At 41.7% G+C, this 16,470-nt stretch overlaps 1 protein-coding gene across 3 annotated transcripts in view; it reads right to left on the reverse strand.

Annotated features, from left to right (window-relative positions):
• Positions 1-10,502, reverse strand: part of NAR1 (ferredoxin hydrogenase) — a 59,004-nt gene extending 48,502 nt beyond the window's left edge. For all 3 annotated transcript variants that reach the window (XR_015542217.1, XR_015542216.1, XM_087385667.1), the window contains exons 1-2: positions 10,207-10,502; positions 9,231-9,346 (exon numbers count right to left, since the gene is read on the reverse strand). Coding sequence is in view for 1 of the 3 variants with exons in the window: in XM_087385667.1 (XP_087241793.1) it covers positions 9,231-9,344 (114 nt within the window). In the remaining 2 variants the exon portion in view is untranslated. The remainder of the gene's footprint in view (positions 1-9,230; positions 9,347-10,206) is intronic.
• Between the last annotated feature and the right edge of the window lie 5,968 nt (positions 10,503-16,470).

The raw sequence follows: 16,470 nt of genomic DNA on the forward strand, positions 1-16,470 counted from the left end.
AGCTGTCCTGCAAAGATAAACTGCAAAAGTGCACATGTTTTTCCAATGAAAACAACCCTCCCTGCAAAGAGCTGTCCTACAAAAGTATGTCCTGCAAAAGGCTGCCCAAAAGAACACTAGCAATGCAAAATTGACCAGCCCAAATCAAAGGGCTATGCAAATGTGAGTATAATGCGCCCACAAATAGTGGTTAAGTGTCCCTGCAAAGCAACTTTCAGGGCACAAGAGCCAAGTGCAATGCACGGGAGCCAAAAGCCACAAAATGTAAAGGCAAAGTACCCAAATCAAAGGGCAATGCAAATAGAGGCCAAATCTGCCTAAACCAAGCAAAGATCACTGCAAATATCAGCAACTATGGCACAATCCCGAAAGTCTGAAAGGGAAGAATTGCCAAAAAGAGGGCAAATATGGAAAAGCCTCAAAATAAGCTGCAATATTGCAAATGTGACCAAATCTACTGCAATTTCTTGCAAATGTCACGGAAAAACCTTCAATTTCATATCAAAGAAGCCAAATGTGACAAAATAACCTTGCAAATCTGAAAGTAACCTGCAATAGACCAAAAATCCCCAATTTCGGAGATGAAATTGAGTCAAATAAGAGCAAATACTGCAAAAGCCCCCAAACGTGACCAAAGGAACAAATGTCATTGAAAAACCTACAAATGTGACACAAAAAAGCACCAATTTCTGACCCAAGCCTGCAAATCTGAGTGAAACTGGTGCAAAGTTCAACCAATGTCAACCAAAAGCATCAAACTTGTGATGTACTGACCAATGGCAGCTTAAAGATCAGTTGTACGGCAGATATGCTGATCTGTACGGCACATGTGCAGTTTGCATGGACAGTGAAACCCAAACCAAACCTCGGGAACAACTTTTGACCCTAATTAGCAGCAAGACAACACCTTCCAAATGAAATCGCAAATCACTATTGGCACCCTAGGACAAATCGCAATCAATGTAGGACTCCTCTGAGAAGCTTATGGGCACCAATCCAATCTGGAAAATCCAAATCGCAGCAAAAAGGATGCTCTAGGAACAAATCGCAGCAACTGGGAAGCCTATAGATGGCCTGACAGTCAAATCGCAACAGATGTAGGCCTTCTAGACTCCTTGGGAAACGTGCTAAAGCTGTGGGAATCAAATTGTCATCAAGATAGAGTGCCGGGAGAGTTGGGTAAGGAGCAATCCACAGCACTAGTGTCATGAGGACGTGAAAAGAGGACGTGAAAAGTGATGTAAAGTATCTTCGTAACTCAACCTACGCTTAACCCAGGGTTAACCATGGTTAAGTGTTGTAATGGTTTGGCCATGAGGGACTGGCTAGAGGAAGTGCACACTTCCTAGAAGTTCGTAAGGGCAAAGTCTAGGTGCACCACTAGGTCCTAGGGGCAAGGCAAAGGCTTTAAAAGAGGGGTCTAAAAGTTGGGCCCAAGGACAACCAACGTTGTCCTTGGTATGGGGGTTAGGACTTTAATGAAGGGGCAAATGGCAAGGAGGAGGTGCCATTTGTCAAGCATGTGTATGCATGCCCTTCCCCCACCTTCCATCTCTCTCCCCTCACTCTCCCAGAGGTGTGGGACGTTTTCACTCGTTCTTGTGCAGTTTTTGAGCTGTTTGAGCTGTTTCAAGCCTGTTTTCAGCCGTTTTAACACTGTTTTGACTGTTCCAAGGCTAGTACGCACTTCTAGGAAGTGCCAGGACTCATTTTTGAACTTTCAAAAAATTTTCGTACTGACTGTACGGACGGCTCTATGGAATCCGTATAGACGTGTTCAGCTGCCTCCAACAGGTGCCCGAGGTTGTCTTTTGCTGTGCTGGACCTTTGTGCACATATTTTTGGCTGCGTGGTGGCTTCTAGAGCTGTTCTGGAGCTGTTTTGGACCAGTGCAGGCTGCAGGAGGAACTTTCCCTGTTGCTTTTGGAACCTTCTCTTAGGAGGACTCAGGCACACCTCCCGAGGCAATCATTTCAGGGCAGATCTGTGAACCATCTTTCCTCTACACCTCTTTCTTGTTCACCCTCCGCTCTCTGCCTTCATTTCTCTCTTCTCCTGATTGCTGGAAGACACCTGCACCTTGCGGGGAGCTTGGACAGAGGATAGGTGCGAGGAAGGAGCTCGCCCCTCTGCCACAGACAGCGGGAGTTGGTTCCAAGTTCGGTTTTTCCTTGTTCTTTCTTGCTTTGCAACTTTTTGCAGTGCATGCGTGTTGTGTGCAGTCCTTTCAGGACTCCAACAGGTTCTAGTAAGCACCCAAAGGCCAAGGTGATCCTATGGAAGGCCTAAGGACAGTGTGGATGCATGTGATAGCCTTGAGGCTGCTGCCTTGAGCTCAGTTTGCCAATGGTTTGGATGCCTGAATGCCTCTTAGTTGTGTCAGATCAGAAGTGAATGCCTGAGTATGCCTTGCCAGTGGGTCTAGTGGTGCACTGGGATTAGATGCCTTGAAGACAAGTAGAGGATTTGCAGAGAGGAACAATGCAAGGTTGAACCCTTGTTGTAAAGCATTTCCATTCAGAAGCATTAAATAAATACCGTAAGGGGCGCCAAGGCATTTGGGGCCAGCGGGTGCACTGTGTACTATTTTCATTGAGCAGGGGCATTCTAGCCTCACCTTTGTTGTTGTTGAAGCTTGTTTCTAAGTTGTGCTAAGTGATTTAAGTGACTGAAGCTTGCATTGTGGCTATTTATGAAGTTTATGACTGAGTAGAAGAAGATCACTGCCCTTTTGTTTATCGAAGGCCGGTTTCAACTAGGGCCTAGAATTAGGGGTTGGACCCCCCCGAAGGTCTTTATTGCAATAGAATAAGGCTTTGTACAACTAGCTCTCACAAGAGCACGGACTCAGTACAATCTATGTGATCTAGAGCTCTGAGGCTCTTCTTCTATAGATTTAGCCTCCAACCCGAAATCAAGAGCTTTCTAATAAGCTGGGGCTAGCTTTTAGCTTTTTCCTAAGCCTAAATTAGGGACACTTTTCTCAGAAATCTGAACTTTCCCTAAAATCAGATTTTAGGGGGCTTTTCTTGGAAACTGCACTGGAATTTCTTGCTGATTTGACCTTGTGGGGTCCTCCATAAAGTAGGAGCCCACATCTTGGTGCTTTTTGCCTTGTAGGACCTGAATTTTGCACTTTTCTCTTAATTTAGGGCCTTTTTGCGCTCCTCTTGGTCCTATACATTGCCACAAAAAAAACCAACACTTTAACACGTTAAAGGTTAGTTTAATGCATGCATTCTAGTTCTTTGACTATTTCTAGTCCCTTGTGGGCGTCCCCGCACTTCTCTTTTTACCAATGCAAGGCAAAAGCAAAAACAATAAAACTTATTCTTGGTTAACCAACTTCACCATTCTTTGACTGGAGTCGATTCTAATAAAGATTACTCTTTATTTTCTTAGAAGAAGTCCCAAATGGTGACAGACAGCATACGTAGGTGATACAACAGTTGTACAACACATTTAACGATTGTACGGAAAACTTTTATAGGTCAAGTAGACACCTCAGCGATGTTATAGGGACAGTGCACGTAGGATGTATGGAAGCTTCTTGTACCTGTACAATAGATGCAGCTAGCATGTACGGCAGGTACAAACGTTTGACGCATGATTGGCATATGGTTTTCGTAAATTGTACAGGCAATCAATGCAAGTATACGAACTTGATGCCTGAAATGCAGATGTTGTACGACGTTGTACGTCACTGGTATGATTGTGCTATAAGGCGCTAATGTGCGAACAACTTGACGATCACCTCAATTGTACTGACGATTTGACGATAAGCAAATATAGCAATGTTGCAATAGGCACCAACGTAGGTCTAAGCTTGAGCAAATTGAACTGCTTGTTGAGCTTAGCTGAAGGTCCAAGCAAGAAGGGGAAACTAAGTTGGGGGAATACAAGCACGAACAAGAAATCTTGCTCTGATACCATTGTTGGGTACCGGGAGCGATGGAATGGAGATGGAATGAAAGGGAGCAAACAACAAAGCTGAGGAAACGAGAATGGATAATGAGAAAGTACAAGTGGTGGCCAATATAGGCCCTGAAGTCAACCAAAGTTGTTGATCGATGAAGTCAACCTGAGAGTTGACTGATCCTAATTGGCCTAAGGCATACCAGGTCTGAAAATGCTGAATATGCACTACTATGCAGAAATTTGGGCATAAATCTAAGATTTGTCAAAATTTAATGTGTCTCGCGTTGTGTGCCAAGACGAAAACAGCTAGTAAATCTGTGTATTGCTGTTCTACAGGTTGGAACTGTTTTAGAGTAAAAATTACAGATTCCAGTATAGTTTTGTTCTTCCTTTCAGCCACCACACCTTGCTGAAGGGTATGAGCTGCTGTATATTGTCTTTGTAGGCCACATTTTCTGCAATAATCAATAAATGCTGCATATTAATTTTCTTCACCACTGTCAGACCTGAGAATCTTAATCTTTTTACCTGTTTGATTCTCTACAGATTTTTAAACATTTTGAAACGACATAAGGTATTAGACTTAAGTGTCATCATGACCACCCAAGTCTTCTGAAGTACTCATCATGAAAGTGATGAAACATTGAGCACCACCCAAAGATTTGACCTCAATGGGTCCCACTAAATGTTATGCACCTTCCTCACATGGAAACCAATAGTTAAACATCTCATGATCTTTAAATGTAAAGCTTTTGCTCGTGTTCCAGATGACAAGAGAAAGTTTTCTGCTACATCAATCAAAAGCACCTTTGTTGGTTATCGAAATGAAGAGAAAGCATATAGGCTGTGTGATATGGAAGCCAGGAAACTAATAATAGACAAGGATGTCATTTTTAATGAATCTGATGACTCTCATTGCGGCAGCCAATCGACCTTCAACCTCCTCGCTGCACAGCTCCCTCCTTCCCCTCGCCCATAGCCTCTTCTCCCTCTTCCTTCTTCCTTCTTCCTTTCTTCTGCCTTCAGCCTTCCCACCTTGCTGCCCATCTTCTAGGTTCATGTGCTCACAGCTGCTGGTTGCGTAGCTGGTAGAGCCCGTCAGGAGCTGGTGACTGGTCGCACCATCAGGTTGGACCTGGGTTTGTGCTTGAAGCAGCCTCCTGCAAGTGTTTCGGAAGTTTTGGAGCACCTGCTCAGCTCTTTTGCAGATCTTACGGCTCCCTGGGGGTGCCGCGCCTATTCGTGGTTGCTTCTGGGTCTCCTTTCAGGATTGTGCTCTGCTCTTTGGACCTGGGTAACTCCTAGATGGCCCGCACTTCCTTTTTCCTCCACCACGACTGACTACTTCCTGTTCCTGGCTGGTCATGGCAGCCATTGGGTGTGTTCTAGGCCTTTGTGGCTTGTATTGGATCCCTTGTACCGCCCGTGTAGCTAGTGTTTGCTACTGAACTCCCTGGTAGCAGGCAATGTCTAGCAGCCAGAGGGTGCTCGAAGGGAGGGAGGGGGGGGAAGGGGGGGGGGGGCTACTTGGGTGGCAGAGGTGACCCAAAAGAGCACGGAGGAGCTCCAGTCCCAGGCCCTCTGTCAGAGTCACGCTTTGCAGGAGTGGGAGAGATAGCTACGACAGGATTTATCATCCATAGAGCACCTCAGGGAACAGGATCCGGACTCACAATGGCTCAACGACCGGTATGAGAGTGAGGGGCTTGACCTTCACACCACAAACATCCGATGATCTAAGTTATGTTATCACTCTTCCCGAGCGAGATGGGTTCAACAAGGAGACAGGTGGACCAGATAATTCTTCTAGACCACTGGGCCTTGATCAACTGGAACTCAGCTTTGTCAGTTGAGGGATGCAAGTGGCTAGATGCATATGGATCCACAAGAGATCCTTGAGATGACCATAGACTTCTATCGACAGTTGTTTATGTCGAGGAGAGTCCCCTCGCTTTTAGCAGCCTGAGAGGCAGTGTGGGATCGGATTCCCAGTGGTCCATCTGAGCTTGGGCAAGCAGCTAGAGGCACCGTTCACTGTTGAGGAGCTTTGCGAGGCCCTAGCGCCTCAGAAGTGCCCTGGGGAGGATGGCTTGACTCTGTCCTCCTTTCGGTGCTTCTGGGAGCATATCCTCACCCCCCCTTCGGCTTGCTTTTTGAGAGATTTTTGACTCAAGCTCTCTACTTTAGACCTTGAGTCTCTTAAGCCAAGGTCTTAAGTTTGCCGTTGAGACCTCACCTCATTGATATCATTTACGACACACAAACAGGTTTTGTTCAGGAACACAACATCCTAGACAATATCTTCACCTTTAGGAAGACAGTGGATTGGGCATGGGAGGAGCCTTAGCCTCTTGTGATCCTTCTCCAGGGCTGCACCTGTGAGTGGCCGACAGGAGACATGCCAGGGCTGCACCCATGAGTGGCCGACAGCACTTTATCGCCGATTTCATGCCCCCATTGCCTCATCCACCCTGATGTCCTGATGATGATGATGATATACCTTTGTATGACTAGAATAAGTCCAATCATACAAATTTAGATTTTTTGATGTTCTAAAGACCAAAAATCGACACAGAAAATAAAAGGGAAAATGAAAGAGAAGAAAAAAGAGGTAAACAAAAACTTTTATGAAAAACAAAAGGAAGACATATTTAGCAAGCAAAGCAACACTTTTGTCATCATCAGTGCCCAAGCATAAGCAGTATACTGGGTTTCTAAAGATGATGAGATTGATATGTAGTCGACCACCGACATGACTATGTTGTACTTAGGACTTAGTAATACCATTCTGCATTTTTTGCAGTCTGGTGGGAAGCGTTGACCGGTGGCAGCTGCTTTAACTGGCTCTTGCATGCGGAGTTTAATGCCGATGGCATCTTGTGGTGATTGGTGGCTCTTGCAAGGAGTGGTAGTGCATAGTGGCTGCTTCGATGTTGACTTGTTTCAGTCGGGCCCTGCGTAGGTAGTACCCACATCTGCCTGTCATCTAAAACCACATGCTGCTATCAGGAGCCAGCATGTAGAAACTCTGATACCATGTAGAGTCCAGGCATCATTTGATATGGTTGCACACGCAAATTCTCTTGCATACTACAAGGGGATCTGAGATAGGTACAAAACATTACGGAGCCCCAAATTCTTTCATCAAAACTTTCAGCTTCACACTTCCCAAAGCATGAAAAAACAGCATTTTCTAACCAAACTCTCCTAGAACCTTCAGCCATGCCAACCTGCAAAACACAGGAATTCACTATTGTATGTGAAACGTACATATGTCATTTGATAGGGTTGTACAAAGGAACAAGGTTCCCATACCACGACCCATAGCCATATAGAGCTCGTCTCCCCAAAAGCGTCAACAAGGATGAGAGTTCTTTGCACCAGTATCACATATATACTAAGCCACCACACTCTCACAACTGCATATGGCATATTTCGAGTCCCCCAAATCCTTGTGCAGCCAAGCGCCACAGGGACATTATCCCCCTTCATAACTTCATATTTATTCAGCCATTTCAGGGCACCAATAACCATGCCACAAGGAGTTGATGCATATCTCCAACAACCCGCCATAGGCTGAAATACTAACCAATCAACGTGAGCCACCCACACAAGACCAGGCTCCAACCAGGCTCCAAATTTGACCGGGTACTGGGTTCCCACACCCTGCCCATAACCATGCAAAGCTCATCTTGGATATGGGATGTTCCAAGCCCCCCAGATCCATGTGTAGCCAAGTGTTACAAGGCCATTATCCATTTCACAATTACATATTTAATAAGTCATTTTAGGTCCCCGATTACAGTGCCATGAGGGGTTGAGGCATATCTCCAATAATATGCAACTGCTATTGTGTGTTTGGCATGCATTATGAGGCAAGCAAAGCAGCATTGCCAACTCAATTTTGGCCAAGTTTCAACATAACAATGCAAGACCTATAATTTATAAACTGTCCCAGCCTACTCCAGCTGCTATAGCTATTGAATTTCCCACACATGAAATCTAAATGTGTTTTCTCTGCATTCCATGGTTCAGTAGAACTTGTTCAATCTGCAATCCACAAACTGGCTATACAGTCCACATGTCTGCCAATGCAATTTCGACTTTACAAGCTGTCCAATCTAGAAATTAATCACCAATAAGTGCCAGATTTCTGCAAAAGCTGCCAAAATTGCTCTTAATTTTCACATGTGAAAATCGCTTGCATATTCTCGCTCCAAGTTATTCCCAGCTGCATCCATACTCACCCTTGTAAAACTTGTGATCTCCTACAAAATTAACTGTGGGAAAAACAAATCAAATCCCCATCTGCAGCTTCAAGGTCACACGTGAAAAAACACCTCCTGCACAAGACTGATTTTTGCTCCAATCAGCTGCAGTTCAATTAGTATTAGAAACTTGGCGCATGGGTTTCGGCTCGGTATGTCATAAGCTTTCAATATCTTTATATCTTTGTCCTGCTTAGACCCAATAAGAAAGTGGCCTTAGATACAGAGAACTGTATGAGCTTCCTTCAAATGGAAAGCAACTTCATTCAGAATTTGCAGGACAATCTACATTGGTGGTGGCCTATAAGAGGAGTAAATGGCCATGGAGAAAGATCACACACATACACTTCCGCTAACGCCATTGAAACCTCTATACAAGTCAGATGGGGCAATGGTTTGCAGCACACTTTGGTGCTTGCAGACCATGTGCGTTTCTTGTCAGGAACCCTACCAAGGGATGAAGCCATGGTACCCGTGCATCATGTGCACGCTTGGTTTGGTGGTACGATGATATACTTCCTTAGATAAATCCCCACAATCTTCCCAGCATTTCTGGACATATCTTGAGCTTCCGATCCTGAAAAATGCCTAAGGATGCAGGTGACTCCAATTGGGTGCCGAAGCCTTTGTCTGTGTAGGGTTGGAAGATTCGGGTTTGGTTGCTCAAGTGGTAGATTCAATACAGAAACAAAAAGTCACGGACTGCAGTGCCACGCCATTTAGGATTGTGAAAATCCTAATTTATGACTATTTACGTTTAGTTTTGTCTTGTTTTGGTGTTTCTTCCCACATAGTCATGTATGTGTTTTCCTATTGCGAGAAAATATTGCTCTACAACATAGTACTGGTGCTGTAGCTTCGAGAGGGAGATCATTTGCGTCATATGTAACTGAATTTCAGAGTTTTCAGCTCTTTTTTCACAAAATTCATCAGGTTTTCTTTTCTGCAGATCTCTCTTCCAAAAACAAACAAATGAAAGCCTCTCAACTGGTTTACAGAAATAATGTTAAATACAAGATTTTTAGTTACAACGGGAAAGCATACCTGAGATTTTGTTTCCTTTTTTACGCCATTCAAAGATACAACACAAGACTGAGATGGAGCAATAAAATCATTCAAATCTCCTAGCTTCAGTGCTGCTGAAAACTTCCCACTCATCTCTGCACAAAGCCCAATAACATAATTAACAGTGGCTCATCGTAAGACAATCTCATATTCCAGTTAAAGATGCGATTAATTCCTGTACCTTAGTTGACGTAAGAAAAGGCATAGCAAGATAGATTATAATCCATTAATCAGTATCGATCCAATATTGGGAGTAACTATTTTTTTAACAGACCTAATGAAAGAGTGACTACCAGAGATCCACCGCAAGAAGGAAAATCTACGTGAAGAGGAAGAGACACAGAGCTCTTAGAGTATGCTACATCTCATTGCTCAGACTTTTGAGTTTGCAATGGTTGCGAACTTGCCTGTTTGTTACAAGCTTGCCTCTGATCAAATTGGATCCAAGGACTTCAAAAAATCGTATCTCATAACCTGGCTATCAAAACTGAGTGCAAACTTGCACAGCACTAAGGAAATTATCCCCTTAAAATCAAGTTCAATAAGTTCGCTGTACAAAAGAAAAATTCTCGCTTTGGAAAAATATTACATTTCAAGTGGTAGGCTAATTCATTCTCGCTCTCGCTCTCCCTCTCCCTCTCCCTCTCCTCTCCGCTAATCTTTGCTATGCAGCTCTCTCACCTAGATATCGAGATTGAGAGCACAGCAAAAATCAAGATTTGAATCTCCCTATGTTAATTACATATAAAAGAGAATATTATACTAGTTACAAGCAGTTCTCTCTCGTTACAGAGATGAAACCAAGTCAGTCGCTAGGTATACCACAATTGAAACCAAAGCATACGCAAACCCACGAACGTGAGACGACAGAACAGATGCAAATAACCGAACGAAACCGTGCACATAGGCATGCCGCAACCAAAATAAAATTTTACGCCGATGCCGAGGAACTCACCAACGGGAGGGTGGCCAGAGCAGCGAGGGAAGAGCAGAAAAGGCAGAGGGAACGGCTTGATCGTGAGTTTCTTTGGAGAAGGCAATCGTCTAGCAGTTGATGCATTTTTCTTTCAAGTTTCATCTTCTTCTTCTTCTAGGCAAGAATGTTGATCCACGGCGGCTACGAGATTCTGACACGTGGCACTTACATCGCGAACCGTGCACCTCGTTACGACCAAACCTTCCAGTCCTACGTGGATTCCACGCACGCCCTGCCCTCTCTTCGCTCCTCCGTGCGCAGCCACAGCTTAGGGGCTTAGCACATGGGAAGAAATAGGATGGGAATGGGAAAAGGTGGTCCCAAGTGGTCCCATGCATATTTCTATCCTATTCCCATCCCACCATGTGCTAACAAAAAAAGAACTAGGTATGGGATTAGGAGGAAGAGGACACATGGCATCATTTCATGTGTTTAAGAGGTGGAGACCTTGTGGGAACAAGGACACGTGTCATCCTTCCATGTTTTTGAATCCCTAAAAAAGGGGAACCCATTCTGGCTGCGAGGGTCTAGAGGCCATGGTCCCGCATTATTTAAATACTAGCTCATTCGTAAACTCCCAATTGCAAGGAACACGGCAGCATGAATGTAATGCCAACAAGCCGCCAAAGTAGTTGGTTATCCATATGTATCTCCCAAAATCACCTTGTAGGAATAGAGAACTTGCCCATAAGGCCCGTCTTTCTGATTGCGGCTACAACATGTAGCTAGATTCTTCTAGACACTAAGCAAGCCCAACTCAAATGCATAGTGTTCTCTATCCACCTCCAGCACAAAGGTCAAAATGGGTTAAGTTTGGACCATTTCACCATTTGACCCCTTAGTGGTGGTAAGCACTTATGCATAAGTTTCCATACGAGATAATTCTTTGTTTCCACCACTTTACTAATCGTCTTAGTGTCCACTCCTCGTCAAATTTTGAAATCAATGAGAGATCAGTAGTCAGACTTATGTAAATAGCTCTTACTATGATTCTCCTGAGACCTGAAAACCTTAAATTCCATTGGTTCCCTCTCCATAGAGTATCCATCCTTCCGGTATGTTCATCAACACCCCATTTACCTTCCTATTTGACAAGGCAAACTTATCTCTTAGGGACCAAATCAACCTCCCACATGTCCTCCTACTATCCCAAACATGGTATCAAGTCCTAATACCCATTCTATACACTGATTTGGCGGCAAGCACATCAAACTAGGCCAATTCTTTACCTTGCAGTGTGATAGCCCAAGTCCACCATACTCCTCGTGAAGACTAGCATCACCTGCAAGACTCAATCTGCCCTTCCGACGCATCAAGTGACTGCATGCTTTCCAAACATCAGTTAACCCTACAATCAAACATCTTGACTGGAGACCATGAGCATAGCTTATCATACCAAGGCATATCCCTCCATATCCTAGCACCCTTCCCTTTGGCATTGTCCAGAAGCCATTTGCAACATTCTACCCAAGGAGCATTACACTCAAAGAGCTAGGGTAACCACTTACCAATCAAAGCAATGTTTTCGAAGTCCATGTCAAGGACTCCTAGACCACCAATTATTTTCAGGACTTTCATAGCATCCCAAGTCATATAGTGCCATTTGTGTTTATCTCTTATGAACGATCTCAGCATCTTCTCTATCTCTTGCCAATGATTCTTTTTGAAACGCCATAGAGTGGCCAAAAAGTGGTTGCCATAGATAGGATATGTTTTAAAATCAACACCCTCAACATTCAACCCCAACACTACACCATGTCTTTCTACCACCTTTTATCTTTAAGCCAATCAAAGTGTTGCCTCGTGGTGATTACCATTGGTGCACCAAGATTACAGACCACAATTGCTCTATCGACCCACTTCACTAGTATAGGATCCACCCATGGGGGTCAAACACACAAATCTGACCTGATCCCAAATGTTTGGGCCAGCTACACACCGGACCTGAGGCATTATAGAACACCTGCAGCACTAATCACAGCTTCAATACACTCTCTTGGGACTCCAATGTTAGTGCCACCATATCATCTGTAAAAAGTTGTGGGGTGGAATTTAGCTCCAAACGGAAGAGCCACCCAGTGAACAAAACCTGCAGCCACCTCCTTTATCAACAGTAGAAGGGGAACTATGCAAAGGGCGAACAACAAAGGGGCCAAAGGGCACTTGACAAACCAACTGGAGAGCCGGTTTCTACCCGTTGCATTGTTGAACAAGGTATTCTACTTTCATCAAATAAAAAAATAAATTATACGCAAACATTTTAATATAACACACTTTTTTTTCCCAAAAATAAATAAATAAATTATATGCATCGAGTGCCTTTCAAACTCATCTATTATATTTCCCTCAAAGGGGTCAAAACATTTACAACTAGGGGTTTTGTCTTTGTGCAAATAGAGAGTCCACAATTGCAACACACCTAACTACACATCCAGAGCTAAATCAACAACCTTTACATCGGCTTCCATCTAGCTATATCCCTATACCCTGTGCATCTAACTATATCCCTATACCTTGTGCGACCCAACAACCCCTACAATTGAAGACGCAATACTCTTTTGTATCAAACCACTGTGAATTCTGTCTAGGATCCCTCATCCAGTGGTGCTCTCGCCTAGATTTCCTCATCCATCCTTATCCTGACATCCCTTCCAACTACCATCATGGCTGCAAGTCTTGGACTTTGCCTTCGCTTATTATCATTTTCACCTTTTCTTGTCATCTTCACCTTTGCATAAGGCAGAGAAAATAGCTCTCTATCATTATATCATTGTGAACTTCACAAATGAAAAATGCTTCATCCCATTTGTGGAGCCACCCTTTAATAACATCTAAGTTCCTATGAGACATCATCCTAGTATATTTATATGGGCTAAAATTTTCTAGGTCATTTTGGTTTACCCTTATCCATCATTTGAACACTAGATTCGAGTTCATTACCCGTTTTCCCTTATCCTCCCATGAGGATCTATCTATCAATGTATGCATATCTCTAAATAACTATTCCTATCCCTCATTTCTTTCAACTAATAAGGCATTTGCTATTGTGAGGATCTTCTAAGCTCCTTATTTTATGTTTGAAGAACACGATTCTCATGCCACTTGGCACAATATCTGGTATATTGGTTGAACTCTTGATACTTTGTTGTCCACACACGAGGGATCATCCTCCATTTCCATTTCTTATTGATTGTTGCTCTCCATTTTTATAGCGGTTTGAATTTTTAGATTTTGTTTAAGATTCTATTTATATTTTAAAAATCTTACTAAAATAAATACAACTGCACTTTCCAAATACTAGGAAAAGCACTACATATTCGTGAAACTATAAATATCATCCACTCCAATACTTTAGGAGAATCTTTTCAATAATCCCAATCTCACAAATAACTCAATGCAACAAAAGAAAGAAATCTCTTTTTTTGATTATATATGATCTCAATCCTTTCGTGGTAACCTTCTTCATGTAGCTTTGATCTCATTATTTTTTGTGGTTGACTACTCAACATCCCCTTTATTTATCTACCAAATTTTGCACGTGCATACATATAAAAACAAGCACCCTCCAATCCTTTTTGTCATTATACTGCTTGTTACAACTTAAATATCCTTGTCTTATTTTGACCTACGATTATCGTGAAAGAAAACAAGGTGGAAAAACCATTATGGCCCTACCTTTTTGAAGTTTTGGATATTTTGGAATATGTCTTGAGAAGTTTTAGCTTTAGTTTTTGTTAAATATATGATCATTATCAAACATATACTCACAAAAACATCTTTTGAAAAGCCAGCTTGCAAGATCATGATTAATTTGATTGTAACTGGACAAACAAAATATTAATGCTAGGAAGCAATACTATGTAAGACTTAGATTGTGAAATCAATTTTGAGTAACACGGATTTCTAATTTAAATTTTCTAAGCTGATTGATTTATGAAACCTTTAAACGAAGAAAATTTGTATTTTATAAATATTTTCTAAATAAAAAAATCTACCACCACAAGGGAAAATATCCATAATAGTAGATTGAATATGTATAAAGGAGAAGCACACATACACATACTTTTTCTTTTGAATAAGGTTCCCTTTCTCATTATAATGGTATTGTAAAAGATTTTTCAAATTTATCATTTTCCCAACTTGAATACATTAAGTCAGCATGCTTGAATAGAACTGTGCATGCTTGAATTGGCACATGGGAATATAAGTAAGGTTGCTTTTATATATTCGATTCTAAAGAAAGATAAAATAATTCAATTGAATTTACAAACCAAACTATGCCTTTTTATGAAGTATGTAAACACTTGAATTGGCACATGGGAATATAAGTAAGATTGCTTTTATATATTGGATTCTAAAGAAAGATAAATTAATTCAATTGAATTTACAAATCAAACTATGCCTTTTTGTGAAGTATGTATACACTTGAAGGAACATTACATGTATGGCATTTATCGTACATGTGCATATATGCGAGAATAACTTTTCAATGAGGATTGAGATTGATATATTTGTTTAATCATGTGAATGTGCATAATTGGACGTGCAAATTTTATGAATTCATCTCACCATGCATGCTTGTGCATATTTTTGAGATAGGGATTTATGATAATGAGAGAAATTATCAACAAATCAAAAAATTTGGTGTCCTTAAAGTATGATATGAAAATCTTGTAGAAGATATAAGCAAAAAATGTGTTGTCATGTTCAACATGTGCGTTCTCTCTATACATGAAACTTTGAGCCAAAACTCGTTCTACAAATGAGCTTCTCCTCAGCTTTATTTTTGAAATGGCTCTAACATCTATGATAAAAAGTGTCTTGATGCACCCAATAATACATTAATGTGATTCACATGATTTCATTACCCTTGGACTATGCCTTTTGTGAAACTATTGATAAGCATTTTATTTTCCATAGCTTGGAAAATTTGTGTACAAGCATGAGCAAATTTCCCACAACTTGAAATGGAAGAAGCAATTGTGGTCTTATTAAGTTTCAATATTTAATAATTACAAATGAGACAAATGATAAATGTTTAAACTCCTATGAAGAGAAGAACTTTTTAAAAGAAATTTAATATTTAGTAGTAGTTGACCTTCACATTAATTTTTTAATGTATTTCATTTGAAAGGTTTGAGTACCTTTGTATCACTTCTTCCCATTCTCAAAATTCTTTATTATTATCTTCACTTTTCTACTCACAAAAATCCCATTGTCTTTTTAGCATTCTTTCTCATTGGCACATCTGATGCCAAAAAACTTTGATTTCACTTTGTTGTTTTTTGTTAGAATCAAGAAGTAGTCATTGGCTCACCTCATTTCTTTCAATTGCAAGTCAATAGTTTTAAACTCTATGAAGGAAGATACTGTTGTCTAGATGTGCATGAATCTAATAAGCCTTTCATGATTGCCACCTCCCTTGGGAAGAAAAGAAACTATCATCTCTCTCTCTCTCTCTCTCTCTCTCTCTCTCTCTCTCTCTCTCGCCCTTCCCCCTCTCTCTCTATCTCCCCCCCCTCCCTTCTCTCTCGCTCTAAGACCTCTTTACTCCAAACAAAGGTGTTTGTATTCCAAGAAAAATTCAATAAAAATGGGCACCTACACCCTACACACCCACCCACCCACCAACCCACAGACACACCCACTCACCCACCCAACCCCCACACACACACTTACTATTCTCCCCCCCCCCAACACACTTTTACTATTCTCCTTTTTCTTTTGCATCCACTTAATTTCTTAATTTTCCCTTTTCCTATTTTTTCTAATTCCTTTTCCCTCTCTCTCTCTCTCTCTCTGTCTCCCCCCCCACCCCCCCACCCCCCACATCTTTAACCACTTTTCTCATATTTTCTTCCTATTTTTTCCTCTTTCTTCCCCATAATTTTCCCTAATTTCAGTTGATTTCCACCCAATTATTTTTAAAATTTTTTAAAAAACTAACCTTTAAAATCCTTTTTCCTTTTTTCAAATTCTCTGTAGGCCCCTTTTTTTACACCTTTAAAGTCCACATTGACTATTTAAGTCCGTGTTTAAACTATTTTATTGTGACCTTGATAATAAGGGAGGGGTGTTTATGAAACCTGTCTTCCCAATTAAAGATAAGCTAGTTCTTACCATGTTTTCTCGTTGGATGGTGGCACGTATGCAAACTCCCCTCTTTAATAAAAGAGATGCTTATCAGGACTTCACCAAGCTCCACTTTTTTTTGCAAAAATGTTTTCGACTCACATTGCGGTC

This window comes from Dipteris shenzhenensis, chromosome 15, assembly GCF_047967505.1.
Source record: "Dipteris shenzhenensis isolate YYH24624 ecotype China chromosome 15, Dip_SZ_1.0, whole genome shotgun sequence".
Lineage (NCBI taxonomy): Eukaryota > Viridiplantae > Streptophyta > Polypodiopsida > Gleicheniales > Dipteridaceae > Dipteris > Dipteris shenzhenensis.